Below are 19816 nucleotides of genomic sequence, written 5' to 3'. Positions count from 1 at the left end.
CCACTTTATATACGATAATATACCTTTTAGTTAATATAAAATATGTATACAATTAATTTAATTTTATTTATGGTGAAGTCGACTGTGTATTTTTAGTTTTTCTTTAGTGATGTCACAAAATGGCGACAACCATGCTCCTGTGGAATGTATCGTCTCTACGCAGTTCGTAAAAATGTCGTTTTGGTGATATAATCAATATCAAATATTTCGATAGGACAAAGTCAGTACATTGATATATATACCAGTAAATGAGTTGAACGTGAAGAGGAGGAATTAAACGGCCTAATATTAATGCAGCATCTCCCAAAGGCTGCGACGTAGTTTTTAACTTCTGTGCTCCCAGTTTGGTTGTGTTTGTTGTTGTTTTTCCCTGTCTTGGTTGCCATCACTTTTTTAACATTGATGGACATGGAGTTTCATGGCGGTGGTGGTGCCGGTGGGGTCTTGGTCAGTGGCAGTAATGTCCCGGCCTTCCTCACGAAACTTTGGACTTTGGTGGAAGATCCAGACACCGACTCGCTTATTTGTTGGAGTCCGGTAAGTGTGTAAACAGCAGACCTGAAGATGAGTTGTATTCGTGAGCCCCTTATGTAACATACATCTTACTGCATTTGTGAATTGGTAAATAAACTATTTGCTGGGTCACCGTTATATTTGACAATTATTTAGTTTTACTTTTATTTTCGTTTCCCCTCTGCCCCAGCCGTGTTTTACAATTTGGCAGCTACACAGGCTGTGGCTGTATATTCACACTCGCTTTCTCGTCAGGCATTAGTGCACAGGCTGTCTGTTTACATTCAGTAGCCTAGTGTTGTTTTTATATTCATCTTATTCGTGGACACCATCAGCACCGAGCTGTACAACAGCAACCACAATGTGGATGATCTACTCCAGCTTACTGGTGAAATAGGGGATGATCTTGTGTATTTTCTGTGTACTGTTCTGCGATATAAACCCAGTCATTTCGTCGTGTGGAGCACGTAGGCAGCACTTGTTGCCAACTGAGGAAGCCATTTAACTAGATAAGGGGGTGTGGCCGCTGTGTTCAAACTGAAGCATGACATACTTTACTTGTTCAGGCTTTTCGAGGCAAGAAAACGCAACCCAGGTGTGTGTGAATGTAGCAATCAAAACGCAACCATCTCGATTTGCGATTTGCAAAGGAAAAGTACGTGGGTTTATTAATATCCGAAAGAAGCAGCATCCCCTTTTTTGGCCTAATTTGGGCCTTGGTGCAGTTCACTCTGCCCTGGTTTCAATGCAGTGGGTGCTAAACAGAATACTACTTAGCTACGTTAAATACACACATTTGAATCAACATGGTGGTCATATTGCTTGCATTCATTGATGTTTGATTATAGCAGTTGTACAACCTGCACTTCTGCTGAAAGAGAAGGTTAAACATTAATTCAACACATGTACAAAGTAGAATTTAAAGTATCTGAAGATACTGTACCTGCATGCGAGAGCACCTTTTGCATAATATATTACTGAAAATGTATATTGTCTGGTAAAATGCAGATTATTATGGGTGATCGTTTGTAAGTTGCACTCAATATTTCTATTTAGAGAATCAGAGAAAGTTAGTGATAGTGTAGCTGTATTGTAATAGCAGGTAGGTTAGTGTCCAGGATACAATTTAAATAGTATTGATGTATATAGAAGCAATTATAATATAGTATTTGGGTCAGTATACATCATATGTGCAACATGGGTAGAATACAATGTTGATACATATGTTGTACACATTATGCTTAGTGTGCCGGGTGAATTAGGCACATAGGTCATTTAAGTACAGTGTCTAAAGACAATACACAGCTTATTTACATGTCATGGTTAAAGTCAGTATTCAGTACATGAACTGTGCTCTACTGAACTGTAATACACTACTATATACTGTAATATAGTACACTGCACAGTAATAAGACACCTTTTGGCTGTCCCTCAAGACACATTTTGTCTGGCCCCTACAACAGTTTGCAGTGCAGTCTAGACTGTACATTACTGCTTTGTGGAGTCGGCTGCAAAAGGGTCAGCGCTGTAGCAGGACCTAGAGTTGAGGAGGCTAAACATCTTTACAGGGAATGGACAGAAGTAAAATATAGGCAATTGTGTTCATTCAGTTTGTTTTGTTGCAGTTGCAGCGGTGTTGGTAACTAGAATATTAAGCGGTAGTAAGTCACTTGAATTTGGCTAATACATCAAAGATATGTATATTAATCCAAATGTTGTGAAGAAACTTAAAATGCAAAACTGTTACTTCTACTTACAGTACTTTTAATACTTAAACTACTACTACTAGTACTACTGGAATTGAACCAGGCCAGAATACAGTGAGTGTATCACATGAGAAAAGGGCTTTGTGTTAAGATTAAGGTATTTGCAAGCATTCACTTTACTCTGTTGTATTTTAATGTAGCGCTAGATAATTTGAAGCTCTTGACCAAAAATAAATGTAGATTATATATAGTCCTTTTAACAAGAAGTAAATATGAAACTAATGGGCATGCAGTATGTTGGTCAGATTTGTATAGCTTATATGTTTCTGTGATGATTCTTTGGGGAATTTGTGATTGGTACAAACTCCAAATCTTTGATCTCTATATTCTTGTTGCATTCCTCAGCATGTCTGGGTCTAAACCTTAATGGATTCAAATTCTCTTTACTGTATGCATAATGTATATAATATGCTTTTGTTTTTCTTTTACAGGGTGGTACCAGCTTTCATGTGTTTGACCAAGGAAGATTTTCCAAAGAGGTGCTGCCCAAATACTTCAAACATAACAACATGGCTAGCTTTGTCCGCCAACTCAATATGTGTGAGTGTTATCACAGGGCTTTGGCAGTGCCTGTGTTTTACCTACAGTCTCTTCTTATAATTCCCCTTATTATCACAGATCTCTGCCACTTTAAAATGAGCACACACCCCCAACAACTCCCCATAATGTTCCCATGACTAAGGTTTAAATATGAGCCTGAATTGTGTACAGGGACAGTCTACCAGATGTCAGTGTATGTGCGCCATCTGTGTGCCTGCTACTTTTCTTCACAGTTAAGACAAGGTTTCCCATCTCATCATTATATGTTTACCTTGAAAGTCTAAGTGATACTATATCCTAAATTGTTGTCAGATATATTGCTCTATTGCTTATGTCTTAATTGAATAAGCGAGATTTCTCATTCACCAGGCTCATACCCAATGCCATATTTTTTATTTTTTTAACAGATGGGTTCCGCAAAGTTGTTCACATTGAACAGGGTGGTTTAGTGAAGCCAGAGAAAGATGATACTGAATTCCAGCATCCATATTTCGTCCGAGGTCAGGAGCAGTTGCTGGAGAATATTAAAAGGAAGGTAACAAATGTGAGTATACAACTTCTGTCATATTGCTTTTTCGGCATTTTACACTGACATCTAAGAACATGAAGCATGATGTAATTTGCACAATTCTTTTTTTCTTCTAGCTCCCTTATATAATCCTTCAAACATGAGTAACTATCTCTGTATCTGCTATTTTAAATAACATTAAATTAAATTAATTGGTTAGAGTTTTCTGAATCTGTATGGAAAAAAAAGCCATAATTTAAATACACCGACCCCTAGCTTCTAGTTATTTCAAATCTCCTTTTTTCCCCTAGAAAGTAATTTCCCTCCTAGCTATAGGTATAAGAAGTAACTGAATGATTCAGTTTGTCTTTCTGAATATAGATTGAGCAATATTAGTGTGTCATGGGTTCAGGATAGGTAGTGGCAAAGCTAATGCATTTTTCACAGTTTTCTCTCATCGCCCTTAGGTTTCAAATATTAAACACGAGGATCTGAAGCTACGCCAAGATGATATCAGTAAGTTATTGACTGATGTACAGTTTATGAGGGGGAAGCAGGAAACCATGGATTCCAAGCTCATCGCCATGAAGCAGTAAGTTTAATATGGGGATGGTTCCCGATAAAAGATACGATGCCAGCAAGGAAGTCGGTGTTCCTGCAGTCCTTTATTGGCTGTTGTATTTGTTCTTGTTCAGTCGTCCGTTTCACACCCTGTCTGCTGGAGGGAATATGAAATGTGATTGAAGGATATTTGAAAGCCTCTCTATGAGTTTGCAAACCAGGTGCTCTCAGGGTTTTGTTAACCAAGTTCTGCACCTCACAGCATTGGTGTTTTTTGTTTAATTGACTGCACAAACCAAATACACTTTGGCTGTAATGTCAAGTGGTAGCTGCTGGACATTCATTTTGTGGTGTTGCAGAATGATTTACAGTTGACCGGGGTATCTAACATGCTGATGCTCTGCCCAAAAATAAAGGTGGCAGTCTTAGACTGAAGGCTGAACTGGTAGTCTCCAGGACTCTTTTCAGAAATGATAGATTTGTTTAAATGAAAGCCATAACTGTGTATCCATTGTAGGAAAAGCAAGATAAGACAATATGATATAGTTTCTTGCTCACTTACCAGGAGAATTAGTCACCGATCTAAAAAAGAATATTGACTCCATCCTGCGCTAATGGGGAGGCATACCCAGCTGTTGCCAAGATGTCACTGTAGTTGTCAGCTCTGTGACATTTATGCAAGCTGCCTATTTCCACATTCTCCGGGCTCTTTAAACTTGCTGTTTATCTATTCATTTTGCTCATATAGGCTAATACGTTTTGTACAACATTTTCCTATTTTTACTAGCCAAATGCTCATGCTATAGGGCTTCAACTAATAGGACTGTGTGTATGATAAACCAGACTTGTTGCTTCATAAGAATAAAAGCTTAATAACAAAATAAAAATCAAAACATTGTCAGGGAGGTGGCAGAATTGGGAAATGGTCTGGTTGTGACTTGCTTGAAACTCTGATTTACAGTATTAGCTGTCTATTTCGAATTGTGAAAGTTTTGTTAAGACTTTAATGTGTTAAGATGTTATGAGTTCTATTCACATTATATGAAGCTTGTCTGAGTTTAATTAAACCAAGCCAAATATTGAGGGACAATAATGTACTTCGCAGCTGTGAAGTCAGTCTAAATGTTTAACATTGTAAACATGAAAAAATGAAGTGCCAACTACTATTGTTTTGTTAAGCAGCTCCAGGCATCCACTGTCTAAATTCCCTGGCAACACCAAGTTTAAACAAACCTCCAACAAAGTGGCTAAATATGGCAATAACGACTACACAGAATTTATAACTAGAGAATGACCAAAAGACTATATTAAAGCAGAGCCGGAAAATAAATTGTATTTTACTTTACTCAGTGTTATTAAGCAGTATTTGTGATGGTGTGGTTGGATTTGTGGAAGTCTGTCTTGTTCTGCATGGATACTGTAAGTGATAAAAGCTTGTATAGGGTTACCCATAATTAAGCAGTCAAGTGCCTGTTTATAAGCCCTGTTTACAGCAGTTCTCCATCTCAGAGGCATTTCAGATAAATGTGGTGTTGCAGTGTCCACCTGCCCACGTACTCTGTTATCCTCTCTCTCCTCATTTGACTTGTATCAATTTGGATCCTTTATCTCATCTAATAATATTTTGTTAACGTTATTTATTTCTTGTTGTTTAAAGTTAATAATTTGGGCTGAAATGGATTCTGTCAATAGTTTGTTTTTGAGAGTTAGAAATTGAGACTTTTGGTATATTTATAATTAAATATCTATACATACTCACCTACACATTTAAAAAAGACACATTCCAGCAACTTAAAAGAAGGTATAATGATACATTTTTTCCATCTGTGAATGTGTGCTTGGTCTTCTCCAGGGTTTTGGATTTATATCTGGATCCTCGTTAGGGGCTGGGGAGTTGCAGCCATGTGCGCCCGGCTCTTCTGTGGCGTCTGCACCTGTCCCTATAAACGATTTAACTTTCCACCGCTGGGAATGTGCAGGCCAGCTCCGGTGCACGAGGTGTTTCTCTGAGACTGGATAGATAGCAGAGCATCCTGTGCAGACTTCTTTTATGAGAAGACACAGTTTTATAAGGCAGCCGAGCCAGCAGATAAAGGTCTATAAAGAAAGATAAAGAATTTCATCCGCCAAGATCACTGTGGTTGGTAATACTTAAAAGATGTGGAGCAAGGAAATTTTACCGCAAGGCATTGGAAACCTTCTGCTCTCCCTTTATTAAATGCTTGTTATGTACTACATATGGTCAGGACATAATGTCATCTGTGAGGAAGAAACTAACTATTCCAGGGATACATCTTATGACAGTCAATACATCTTCTAAGACCCAAGGGGTGAGGGAATCGGTGTGCAGTTTTTCTGTTGTTGTTGCTGATGGTCTTTTTTATTATTATTATGTAAGATGTATTAACCCTAAATGTATACAGTACATTGGACTAGTGTACATTTATTACCCTTATAAGGTGAATAAAAAAACAAAACATAGACCAGTTGGTTTGGCACATTTGGTGGGAAATTAAGTCCAGATTAGTGGCTTTAATTGACCTACAACAGGAGGTGAATGGACACAAATGCTGTAAGCTATAATATTCTAAAAACTATCTACATGCATTTGGAATTTGATTTACTGTTTGATATGTGATATGCTTTATTCCTGAGTATAGTAGTTAAAACCAACTAGCTCATAATTAGAGCACCCGTAATTTCGCCCACTACATGTACCGGCTCATGCTAGGCCAGGGTCAGGTGCCAATCCCAAATGTATACAGAACGTAATATAAATTTCTTCTGTGTAAAATTAATTGGTTTACAAAGTGTGGGAGGGCAACATGGCAAAAATGAAAAGGTTACAGTTTTGTTTCTCCATAACTCATAGATTTGGCAAACTGCGTGTAACATTAACTTCCTTTCTGTTCTGTTTCCATAAGTAAATATAAATTGGCCTGTAACAATTTAATCTGTTGCACTGAACTTCCAGCTCCTTCTAATGTGTTTGTGTATATTGATTTAAATTAAATGAGTAGACTGATGAGTTATGAGAGCAATTAATTAGATGTATATAATAAGTGAAGGCCATAATTCAATGTTCCTTTTATGTGTCTGACGAAGAAGCATCAGAGTGCACACACGATATGGCTTTAGGAGAGTCAGGAGAGTCTGGGGAGTTGGTTTAAAAGGGGCAGATGGAAGGGAAGGGTTTATAGACTGTATTAAAATCCAGCATAAATAAAGCTGCTAAGACCTTTCAATAACCATTAACTTAAAAAACAATCTAAAGTATTTCTAAAATCTGTTTTATTTGCCCTTCTTTACTGCACAGTAAAACCCAATGCATTTTTTTGTAGTCTTGTTCAAATTCCACAGTTCGAGTCATTATAAAGTGAAGTCAGTATAAAGCAGTTTTTTTTTTTGGGGGGTGGGGCGCATCTTTGAGCAACCACAATTTGGTCATCAGCACACACGGAGGAATAGTTAATAGCTTGTGTGTGCCTAAAGTATTTTTAACATCAATTCAAACTTGTAAGAGATTAAATTTGGTTAGATTTTTATAGTGTCATTTCCTGTTAGTATAATGCATTGATTCATTTTAAAAGTTGAAAGTGTACTTAAATTGTACTGTAAGGATTGTGTTGTAAATATTGTAAAGTGCTAGTGCTGTGACAGTCAGAGTATGTAAATACTTGATGAGAACAATGTTTAAATAAAACCTTACATGTACAGATACAGTCCCCTTGCCTTCTGCATAGTAAGGGTGTCTGAATTACTGGAGCTTACCTATTTTGTGATATTTTGCCTATAGTTTATGGGAATGGAGCTCTTTGTAAACTCAAATGCACACATTAAATGAGCATGCTAATAGAAAGTATTTTTTAAAAGAATGGAAATTACTGGTGTTAGACAAAGAAAATAATAATAATAATAAACTTATTTGTAAATGTTTTCACCTTCAACAGCACTACCATCCATAATTCTTAGGAAATAGCAGAGACCATATGTGCATTCACTATCATAACCTTAAAAATGTTGCTTTTCAGTGAGAATGAAGCTTTGTGGAGGGAGGTGGCAAGTCTGAGACAGAAGCATGTCCAGCAACAGAAAGTCGTGAATAAGGTAATTGCTTATTTATTACAGATTGACATTGATGTGAGGAAACTCACAAGTAAACATCTGGAGAAATTATATCTCACAGTTTGTATTGTGCTTCTTTCACATGAAATATTATTCCCTTTGCTGAGACTTTACAGATGTTAACAACTTAGTTTGTTAAAAAGAAAAGCAAAATGCTGAAAGTGATCTCAAGGTAAAAATAGTGATCCTTTTTGTCTTGCAGAAACTTTTAGTAAAAAAAAAAATTATACTATTTTTTAATCAACATTTTCAAAATCATATTCTCAGTGGTCCCCATGTTATTTTAAGGTCTAGTTCTGTTAACCAATGTCATTTGCACACAATCTCTAACTAAGGTTTGATGATTGTTTTGTTTCCTCAGCTCATTCAGTTCTTAATCTCACTGGTGCAATCTAACAGAGTTCTGGGAATGAAAAGGAAAATGCAAGTATCTGGGGATCTTTTCTGTATATGGGTTTTTCTAAAAGCAAATGCATGGTCTTTTTTGCGGGGGTTATAAGCGTCGAATTATACAAAGTTATGAATATTGCAAGACAAAATATAAACATCTCCCTGATGTGGTGATTTATTTAGTTTTCCTAAATGAACCACAATTAATTATTCTATACCTTTTAATGAGTTACAATGTATTCATCCTAAGTTTGACATTACATATTTATAATTGCTAATATGAAATAGTGTTCAGATATGTTTTTGCCTTTAAAGTTTGCCATGTTTGATGTCCATATTAATTGTAGCTTTCTCCTTCACTGTAGTCCTTTGATGCTGAACGACAGCAGCTCCGCACATTCCATGCCCAAGTTCTCTCGACAGTATTCCCTCGAACACCTACAGGGGTCTCCTGCATTCACAGTAAGTACTGTGTAGAGTATCATTTGTACCACTGGTGTGACTTCAGGCATCATTTAAGAAAGTATAAATGTGTGTATGCTTTTGTGCATGTTTGGTTAAACAACTTTAATTTGTGTTTGATTTTCTTAAAGGCCTCTACCCAGCCGTACACAGGAACAAACCTTTACTCTCCAGACTCCCCTGTCCAATCTGGTCCAATCATTTCTGATGTCACTGATCTGGCACAATCGAGTCCCTCCGATACTACAGAGGAGTGGAAAGAAGGAAGGTAGGTGCTGTTAACTGTATGCATTCTGATTTATCATTTGCCAAAGGTACTGTTCTGGATCTTCGTTGCTGTCTGCAACATGATTTCTTTAATTTGTTGTTAAAAAATTATACCTTATGAGTATGTGCTTTGTCTGCTAATGCAACTTAACCCACTTGTGCATTTTCAACTATGAATACCTACAATAATAGTAACATTATAGTTTGTAGTTCCAAGATATATGGTTCATGAACAGGTTATTCCTCATTCATAAACATTTGCTTCATTTTTACTACGAAATAATGCCAACTATATATATATTTTAACTATATATTTTAACCTGATGATTCTTCTCTCGCCTTTTGACAGGACAAGTCCATTAGTTCATATAAAGGAAGAACCCGCAAGTCCGGCTCACAGTCCAGAAGTGGAGGAGGTCAGCCCCGCCTCTGTGGCTGCAGATACCCCTCTGTCCCCCACCACCTTTATCGACTCCATACTGCAGGACAGCGAAGCCAGCACAGCTCAGCCCCGGCCAGAGGAGAAGTGTCTCAGCTTGGCCTGCTTAGATAAGTAAGTGTGTGACACTTTCCTACCCTCGAACAATGTAATTGTATTGACATTAATCAAATATAATTGACTTGCTTCAGTGGCATTCAGGATACAAATAACCCTGTTAGCCAATTATCCATCATGTTTGTTTAACCATTTAAACAAAACTAAACATTTTGCCCAGATCATTGCAAACACTAACACGTTGAGAGTTTTATTAGAAATGAAGTTTAAAAAGATAAGACCATTATTTTGCATGTCGTATTTAATCCAGAGTTTGCAATGAATCATGGGAACCTGCCTTCTGTCCTAAGTTTAATATTTTGTAAGTTACATGTAGCTTTGAACAAGTACTTGAATAATAGTTTAGGGTCTACATGATTTCATGATTAAACTTCCTTAATTATATTAATCCAGTGTATCCCAAAATGAGACTCAAAAGGTAAAACCACAGAAGTATATATAGCCGTGTGTAGGACTCTTGGGCTTTCCCCCTTTCTGGCCGAATGAGACGCTTAGCCGGGGCTGCGCTTTACTGTAAGTGCTTTCTGAGCATTGACCTCCAGCTCCGTGCTGCACTTCTAATAACACTGAAGGGCACACACTGTGCAGACCGCTTCGATCTGTACTGATACATATTATGTACCTTACAAAAATGGGTGATCCCTGCCATTTTTGTCACCTTCTTCATAATCCTCCCTGTATATATAAATGTATTGTGGTCCTGTTTCGTTATGTCATTCTACTGACATAACTTTTGCGTTAGTCCCAACATATAGCTACATTATGGGTTTCATTTGTAAAGCCTGGACATAAAAATGTGCAAGGCTCTTCAAAGGAACACAATGAAGAAGCCCTTCTGCTTCCCACCCTGCCCATAAGACGCACTCTCGGACTGAGGAATATGATTCCTGAACTGTGTGATGCCAGATCATCATTTTCTGTCTTCAGCACAGTGTCAGCTATATTGGTCTATTCCTAGTACCTTGTTTTGTTTGTATCTTTCAGTGCTCCACAGATGTCTGAAGTCTCTTGTGTTTTCCCCAGTCCTTCCTCTACCTCTCTACATCCCAGAACGCAGCAAGGGTTAGCATTTCTGTGACCAAGCTGTCCCCAGAGCACCTAAAACTGTGCTTGATCACTGAAGAGCTTCTTTAGGCAGAGAATGTCTTTACACACTAAACGATTGTAAAGAAGCAGAACTGTCTAACAAAATGTATTGTCCCTCGTCACTTTTGACAGCCCCAAGTTGAAATGTGACTTGTGGATAAATTGATAGTTCTATTTCGAGACTTATTTCTAGACAGTGCTTTCTTATCACAGTATTTATTACCTGGGGACAGGCAAATATGTATTTCAGTTGTCTGTCAAGCTGCTGTTGGTGTGAAGTACTATCATGCTTTTTTATTTTTATGAGCCGTATGGTTATCCAAAACATGTTATTTTTGTCCTTAAAACTACTTTTCATTCTTATGTAAAAAGGAATATGCTCAGTTCTTCCTCCCTTCTTCCAATTTTCAGGTTCAGCCTTCAGTTGTAAGAGCTGTCCCCCCAATCTCCACTTTCCAATACTAGACATTGACGAAACTATTTAGTCTAAATTGGGAACAAAATCAAGATTAGTGCTTTCTCTATGTCAATCAAAGAAAAGTACCAATTAGAGCAGATTATGGCTTGTTTCCACTAGGTTGGCCACTTCTGATAGCGGGTAGAAAAACACGCCAGATTGGTCATTGGAAATGGGTCACTGGTCTGCTGTTTGCACTCCTCTTGGCTGCAATGTGTGACACTGGTTAGGGTATGAAAGCACAGCGCCTTTTAGGTCAAGCACACATTTTAAAGGTATATGTGGAATTTTTATAACTGATCTAAAACCCTTCATTTATGCATTCATATAATGTTTTGAAACCACTCATTTTTCACTGTAACATCTGCTTTTGCATTTGGAAAAAGAAATAATTTGTACAGCTCGTGTGTGAAATGCAAGAAGTTTAATTGGTGTTCTTGAAATTGCAGGGATTCTTGCCAATTGTGAAAGGAGAAATCCTTGCATGTCCCATATTTGGTCGAATTACCTCTAATGATCCCCTACCGTGCAAGAAGGGGTTGAATTAATGTTATTTTAGTCTCCAGAAATACCTCTAAGCGTAATGTTTCATCCCATAATAATAGAAAAGCATCCCAGCTCTGCACCAATCAAGGCCAGAGCCACAGATACTGAAATAAACTTATCATATCTTTTGCAAACTTTCAGATGTGGTTACATAGCATTCTTCCGGTGCATTGAATTATTAGTATTATTATTAGTTATTAGTTTTAATGGTTTTAATGTAAATGCTTGATTTTAATTAAACCTTCAGTACTTCCTTTTTCTTGTTTTCCTTCCTTTTTCTTTTTCTTTTCCCCGATGTCCTTCTATGAAGATAAATAAATGAAAACTGCAGTTGAAACTACCTTGCACTTTATGTGCAAATTAAAATGTGTTAAAAATCTGGCCTGAGAAATCCTGTAGTGCTTTTACTAGATTTTAATGAAGACCACCATTCTATTAATTTATTTCCTCTTTAAAAGATGGTTTATTTTGCCAGTTTTTATGTAGTCCTGTTAAATGTATTGCTTTGTAGACTACCTTTGAAGTCATTGTGCCTTATTATTTATTTATTTATTTATTTATTTATTTATTTGTTTATTTTTATTATTATTTATTTCTTGGCAGATGCTCTTATCCAGGTCGACTTACAACATAAGTGCAAAACAAAGTGCAAAAATACAGTTCAATAAAGGCATCAATCATTACAAATTCAATTTGCCATCAGGGAATGAAAGCCACAACATACAACTAGGCACTTAGTATTTAATGTCTACAAAACCTTTCATTGTACAGTAGCAAATTCAATAATTTAATTGCTGCCTTTATAACCTGCATCTCTGGTGGGCCTTGGAAAATGTAATGATGCAGATTGCCTGATTGGTTAGATCACAGTAGGTTATTTTTGCTTGTGCTTATGATTTGAAATATATTTTCTTCAGCTAAACTTATTCTTTTCATTCTAGGCATGAGCTAAATGACCATGTTGAAAACATTGACACCAATTTGGAAAACCTACAGACAATCTTAAATGGGCAGTCCATCAACTTTGATTCTTCCCCACTTTTTGATGTAAGTGTTAACATGTACTTTGTCATATTATCCTTTGCCTAATGTGATAGGCTCGTATTTATGCTGCACTGTATAATATATTGTAATTCAAAATCTGACTAATTCAGTTTGGGCATTTTATATGGTTTTCCACTGGTATTTGTGAGTTTAGGTGACAGATTACGTATTAAATGTAGGTGTCCTTGATAAACAGTAGTAGCCCAGTTACATATTTGGGGATTATTATTGTATTGTGTACAAAACGGAACACCTGAAAGAAAATTACAACTTTTTCTCTATTGTAGTTCTTCAACTCGACTCTGTCAAGTACCGATTTTAACCTGCCAGATTTGGACACCAGCCTTGCAAGTGTAAGTATGGTCTGGTCATCCCTATAATTTATAGGAGTTGATTTGATTTTTTGACTGGATTTATCTTGAAATATCACTTTTATTTTAATTCTCATTTGAATTGACAGTGAGGGCTTTGTTTCTCACTTACAAATGCAAATGGTCTTGAATCCTTTTAAAATATTGTGCATTTGTTTTTGAAGATCCAAGAATTGCTAACACAAGACCAGAAGGCCACAGAAACGACTGGAAACTCCTCTGATGCAGGTAAGTCAGCTCAGGCCACTTCAATATCAAATGAATATTGTATTTCTTAGCAGACTGTGCAGATCTCCCTGACACAGCAGCACATTTAATTGGTGGTGGTGGTGGTGGGGGGGGGGGTTGAAAAAATGCAGAATCATGTCCCTATCCTCCTAAGGGTGCATTCTCATAGATGGCCAGAAGCCTCATCAATGTTTGTTTATGCATTTATTAATATCATGTATTCTGCAGGGAAACAGTTGGTTCAGTACACATCCCAGCCTGTGGTTCTAGTCGACTCCAGCAATCCTGAAAGTGCGAGTGGGGATCTTCCTAATCTCTTTGAGCTGGAGGACGACTCTTACTTCGGGACTGAAGAAGACGCAGAGGATCCCACCATCTCCCTCCTTTCAAACGAGTACCAACAAAAATCAGAGGACCCCGCTCTATCTTAAATGTTATTTTTATAAAGGGATACGCAACCTGTATTTTGTGTTTGTTGGTTTTTCTTCAGCAGACTGTTTGGAGGCTTTATTATAGATGCAGTGAGGCCAGCGCCTCCTGTCAATATCTGAGACAGGATGTCTGATCATCGCAAGTTAAGACATTACTAGTATATCGGCAGTTTCATCTCACTACACACTTGCTCTCTGCTGTTTCTCCATGCTCGAGTAATATTACATAGAAGTTGTTCATTACTCTAGCTTAAAGTTTACCTATAAACATTTAATCATCCATAAGGTATTGTGGTTTGAAACAACGTGTCATCTATCTGACCACAGAATTCAAAAATTCCTTAAAGGATGAAATTCATGTAAAATTGCAATATGTTCTGTTTGGATATTCTAGGAAGTTGCTGATTTTCACAAACGGCTGACAGTATAAAGGAATAAATCACAGCAGCACGTCTTACTGTTCTACTGTTTTTGGACTCGTGTCCTTCCGATGTCAACGGTTACATGAAACACTGCCTTGTACTTGTATATCTTACCTGCTCTTTTTCTCCAATACTCTTTATAGAGAGGAAAACCACGACAAAGAAAGTTCTCAAAGAATGCATTTCGGTTACCACCATGTGTGATATGTAGGTATAAATCTGTGCTTACTAATGACTCTGGAAAATAAATGTTCTTAGATTGCGTAGCTATGTTTTAATGCATCATTTTATTACCCAGTTGCAGTTTAAGAACCCTGATTCAGATATTTGTTTGAAGTCATCTGATGTAATTTGTTGTGAATTACATAAAACCCAAACTAACAGTTCTCCCAAAACCAAACCTGACCGAAGGTAAAACAGTTTGTAGTGTCATAAGTTTGATTTGTTTGTTTGTTTGTTTCTAACACTGCCTTTTATAGTATAGCCTCATTTGCTACCGTTTTGTACATAGATGAAAGAATTGTGTATTGCTAATTTTACATCAGTGTAAATATGTATAGTATATATGCATACATTCACAAACTGCAAAAATAAGTTATGGGACTAGTTTAGTCTTCTGGTGGTTTTATTGTACTACGTAGGAGGTTTGTTTGTTTTAAACCATCTACACACAGAACAAGGATATTTTGTAAGTAGGATCTTGAAAACAAGGGAGGCACGGGAGAGAATATTTCACTCTTAGTCATTTCTCAGTGTATACTGTCTCAATATTATTTGAATAATAGGGATGCTTACCTGGGGGGGAGCAGATCAGCTTCATCCCATCTCATTGCTATTAAACTGTGTCTGCTCAGTGTTGATAAATAAGCTCTGATTTTTTATTTTTATTTTCTTTCTCCCCAAAATGTCATTGTTCCTGACTTGTATTATCATGGCATTGTAATGAGTCGCTTTCTTAACATTTATACATAGCAAAGAAACTATTTATTAGGTTTTATTTGTCCAGGGGCAAAATTGAATTACCCAACAGTCATTCAAAAACTGGTCCCACACAGACATCTTCATCTTTAGCAAACTTGTGTTGTGCACAGCGCTTGGCTCTGATATTGTGCTATGTAGATTATTTTTAAATGAGAATAAAGTTTCTTGTTATTGGTTTGAGGTTTAAAGTTTTGGTTTCTATAATCTAAATTTACTGTACTCCTGCGGTTTATCATTTTCAAATGTTATTTGTATATTTACATTTAAAATGTTAATAGTGAATTTGTATTTTAAATTTTTACATAAAATACCCACTTAATATATTTATCGATTTCTGTAGTTCAGAAGTTTTATTTTTGTAATCTGCTTTACTTTTGAGCTCTCTTATGGTTATGTGTTTGGAACTTGTTTTTAAGTACAATTTCACTTTGAGAGAAAGTGCCACATTACATTGAATAATTACAAACCCATCGCTTGAAGTGTTTCACACATTTTTTGATTGTTCGGTTCATTCTATTTGAAGGCTTTTTTTTTTTTTTTTATTCAATGCCCAGTTTCCACTGCTGCCAATTTCCAGGTGTAACAAAGCTCACTACAGGGTATAGTTCTAGGACTTTTCTATTTTTGTTTGACTATAACACATTTCCAGCTACACATTATAAATTCACATAGCCAGCCAGGGCAGGCAGCTCTGCACAAGAGAGACTCCCTCTCCTTGTTAAACGTAGATTCATATGACAAGCGATTACAAGACAAAAAAAAGTAGACAATTATTTGCAAAATACAAATTAATTAATCCCTTAGTAAAGTATGAGACGTTTGTTGTTATTTTTTTATGCATGTGATTGCGTAAATTGGAGGGGAAAGAAATGCTATTTACAATAAAGTAAATTCAAAAATTGAACCCATCTTAGAAAAATGTGTTTATTTTAAGCAAATCACTATAAAAGACCATGACACTAGGGTTGTCATCTGAGCTTTAAAAGTAATACAATCTAGAAGAAAAAAAGAATCGAGCTAATTAGTTATGTGTCCTGTATTCTCGTAATTGTGGAATTCCAGTGATCAAATGTAAATTAGATTCGGCCGCACCTGGCCTTAACCAGCTGAGCTGTACGTCAAAATACATAGTGGAATGTAGGCTTACATTTTGGGTTAATCGCAAGACCTTGTCTAAAGACCCAGTACGAGATTTATTATTGCACTTAGCATGTGGATGGAAGCACAAGCATTTCGTATTGCTAGTTCTAGCTAAAAACAAAAAGCAAACCGCTGAACTTCTATAGCTGCGATGTCAATTTAAGCATTTTACGGCACTGCGTGGTGCACTAGATATGTTCTGGCTGCTGTGGTAATTGGAATCAATTAAAAATGGCTTTGACACAGAAACACTCGAGGGTAAACCAGGAACGGCCTATGAATTCAATGATGAAGTGCAGAATGTCGTGGTGCTTTTTCATTTAGTCTTTGTTTTGTCTTTTTAATATAATCATCTCCATAAACATTTTCAAGCATAAAACAAATTATACATTGCAAACTTTTTTTGGCACTCGCCTGTCTTTCTGTTATTTAGTGAAATCAGACAATTAAACAATACAATCTGACGCATGGTGAAGTTGGGATGTTGAAACCAACAGTCTTTTTGTCCTAGACTTCTAGCTTGAGAATATAACTACATAAAAACAAAATCCTTTTTCTCTGCTATACCATTAGTAAAATATGTATCCAATGCCTGATTATACTTACAAATCACAAAACAAGTCACATTATATGTGTGTAATTTAATTTTAAATTAAATATTCTAATAAGAGTTGCTGTGTAACTATTCCTTGTACGATGAATAGTTCTAGGATGTAAAGATTGTTGTGTTTGGCTGTTGTTAGTAAGCAATACATTTCATAGCCTAAGCAGTATGTAGAAAAGCACATTACTTTGTGGTTAAGATTTTTTTTAATAGGAAATAGAAAAACGTATTTATCATGTATAGTTTTGCAGGAGAGATTTTATACATTTATATACATACTGTGTGGGTTGCTGCCATGTATAACAAGCTTTGCTAGACACCCGTTTGTCTTCACTCCCGTGTAGTTGAAGGCATCATCAATTTCATGATCTCTCCACATCAGTTTAGTTTGTTACGCCTTAAACGGCCATATCCAGGAGAGTTATGTTGGTATGAAAGTAAATAAACTGCAAACTACAGTTTTTTACTTTATTGTTTGTGGTATTAGATTTGTTACACAAAAATCTGACATCTAATGTAGATCTCAAGTAAAGTTTATTTTATACAGAGATAGTGTCGCTTGATTTCTTTCAAGTTTGTTTATTTGTATTTCTTATTTCAGAATAACTTGAGCTTGCCTGATTATGAGAATACAGCAAGAGATTGATCATTTAGGGTAAAATACAGAAACCTTAACCTTAACCAAACTGAATGAATATATGTTAGCAAGTAAAAGCCATGTAACCTAGACATTATTTAAAAAACAAATGACACAAAGGTTTCCTTCAAAACTAAAACTTCACTTCCAAAGATTACATGAAGAATCAGAGAGAGCACAGTCAGCTTACAGAATGGCATAGGAGGTCAGTGTTAGTGTTGCACGATCTTTGACGATTGTCCTTCGTGGGACACTTATTTTAGCACAACAGGCCTTCGATATATTCAGATATTACATTATATCTTGGTGTTCACAAGCTGAAGCCATGTTCTTGTTTATATACATAGTTTAATTTCTATTATCTGTTACCAAAAAAGAGAAGAGGTGACTCCCAGCATCTGGCAGCATTTTCCCAGATAAATATCTAAGCCCTTCCCATCATGCTTCGGAGCAACAGGCTAATCTCATGTGTATATTAGCATTCTCTTACTCTACCTTTTAGAATGTGGAAAGTCAGCATTTCAGAAGGCAGTGTTTATTGATGAGCTTGTATGATTACTGGTCTAGACATGGGAGAGTTGTATTGCCTTGATTTTTATCCCAATGCATTTTGAGCAGGGGCCCTGTATTCATTTGAAACGCTGTTGTGCTTGGAAATCTGGATCCGATTGTACACCAGGTGATAATTTGGTGACCAGAAAGTAACACCTGCAGCTGTAAAATGGAAATTGCCCCAACCACTAATGTTTTGTTTTCTATTGCTTGGCCAAATACTGAGGTTGAAATATTTTGATGTCATCCTCTATTCCCAAAATGATGTTTGAGATACACTTGACGTACAAGTGAATGAAAGACTATTGTAAAACTGCATCTGGAAAATCATAGATAACAACTCATTACATTTTTAGGGAGGTGTTTAAAACACTTAGGTAATATTCAGTGTGCATGCATAGTTTCCCACTTAAAGAGAAATATTAGTATAATCCCATTCTTATATTCCAAATCGATTCTCTGCCCTAAGATATTTCCTTCTTGATTATTTTTTTGTTTCTTTGTTTTGTTGTTTTGTTTTGCTGAAAAATCAGTTTCCTATCAATTAAATCACAATATTGGTCTGCTAAAACACTAAGACAAAATCCATGTAGTTCAGTAGGCATTAATCTGTCAAAAATAAAAAGGCTGCATACTCTAGATGGTATGTAAGGCAACTATATGAATCCTTCAAAGTAAAAACAAGATATAATGCACAGAATAGCACATAGTTACTATAACAGTGCAAGCAACCCACAACAAGGAGGTGTGGAAGGTGCATGTATGGAAGTATGTCCATTGGTCCCAGTTACTCTCTTGTTCGGAAAAACATTCACTTCTCTGCAGTAAACATGCCACGATTCCTCTCAGAATGCCGATCCTGTTGCTAATTCTTGTTTGTGAGGAATGTGGATGAAACTGCTTTTTTTTTACTAATTAACAAATTCTGTTCAACGTTTTGTCTGCAGTCAGGTTTATATTTGTGTAATGTATAAATATTTACACTTTGACTATAGCCAAAGCTTGTAGGTGGGGTCCCCTTTAATTAAAAATACAAATAAAATAATCTTGTTGTAAAACAAATAAACAAATAACATATAGATAAATATTACCAAACTTTTATATTTCACCCTACCTTAAACAGTTTGGCTTTTACTAAAGAATCTTTTAGAACAGGCGTTCCCAAACCGGTCCTGGAGTCGCCCCTGCCCTGCTGAGTTTTGTTCCAACCGAGCTCTTAATTACTTAATTGAACCATATATTGCATTGTTAGTACAATTAAGGATTAAATTAAGCAATTTAGCTGGGGAAAAAAGCAGCAGGGCTGTCCAGGACCGGTTTGGAAACCGCTGTTCTAGAACAGTCAGCAATAGCTCCATGTTGATGTGTTATGTAGCAAAACAGTATGCAATCTTGTTTTCTGTTCCTTCATTTTGTTTTTTCAACAATATAAATAATGGCAGCTATAAATATTCCACAGATGCAGGATTCCTGGTGAAGTCTTTGAAGAAGAGGTTTTGTTGTTGATGTCTCTTCTTTTACTAAATATGTTGAGAAGGGCTTCTGCAATAAGAAAGAAACTGTATATGCTGCTATTGATTGGTCAATAAATGGCTATATATGTAAATTGATTGTTGTTGTTTTATTTTA

The 19816-nt window shown here is 36.3% G+C and overlaps 1 protein-coding gene across 3 annotated transcripts; it reads left to right on the top strand.

The window, feature by feature from the left end:
* Positions 1-101: 101 nt before the first annotated feature.
* On the top strand, positions 102-19793 carry hsf1 (heat shock transcription factor 1). 3 transcript variants are annotated; one of them, XR_010820201.1, is made up of 15 exons: positions 102-537; positions 2711-2819; positions 3227-3363; positions 3795-3919; positions 7920-7995; positions 8375-8436; positions 8769-8865; positions 8997-9133; positions 9482-9685; positions 10673-10750; positions 12719-12824; positions 13109-13174; positions 13357-13420; positions 13649-14480; positions 19647-19793. XR_010820201.1 is itself a non-coding variant. In XM_066715798.1 (14 exons), exons 1-14 carry the CDS (start codon positions 403-405, stop codon positions 13849-13851), a joined length of 1599 nt encoding a protein of 532 aa, XP_066571895.1. In that variant the 5' UTR covers positions 102-402; the 3' UTR covers positions 13852-19793. The 3 variants fall into 3 exon arrangements, 2 of the variants coding, with proteins under 2 accessions (XP_066571895.1, XP_066571896.1); XM_066715798.1 differs by having other exon boundaries at positions 13649-19793; XM_066715799.1 differs by lacking the exon at positions 10673-10750 and having other exon boundaries at positions 103-537; positions 13649-19793.
* Positions 19794-19816: the final 23 nt, after the last annotated feature.

The sequence above is a fragment of the Amia ocellicauda genome, chromosome 10 (assembly GCF_036373705.1).
Source record: "Amia ocellicauda isolate fAmiCal2 chromosome 10, fAmiCal2.hap1, whole genome shotgun sequence".
Taxonomy (NCBI): domain Eukaryota; kingdom Metazoa; phylum Chordata; class Actinopteri; order Amiiformes; family Amiidae; genus Amia; species Amia ocellicauda.
This window is presented reverse-complemented; position numbering and strand designations above follow the sequence as displayed.

Coding starts and splice junctions, on each gene's coding strand:
- hsf1 (XM_066715798.1), top strand. CDS start 403: ATGGACATGGAGTTTCATGGCGGTGGTGGTGCCGGTGGGGTCTTGGTC. Junction 538..2,710: donor CGCTTATTTGTTGGAGTCCG/GTAAGTGTGTAA, acceptor TTTCTTTTACAG/GGTGGTACCAGCTTTCATGT. Junction 9,686..10,672: donor AGCTTGGCCTGCTTAGATAA/GTAAGTGTGTGA, acceptor TGTATCTTTCAG/TGCTCCACAGATGTCTGAAG.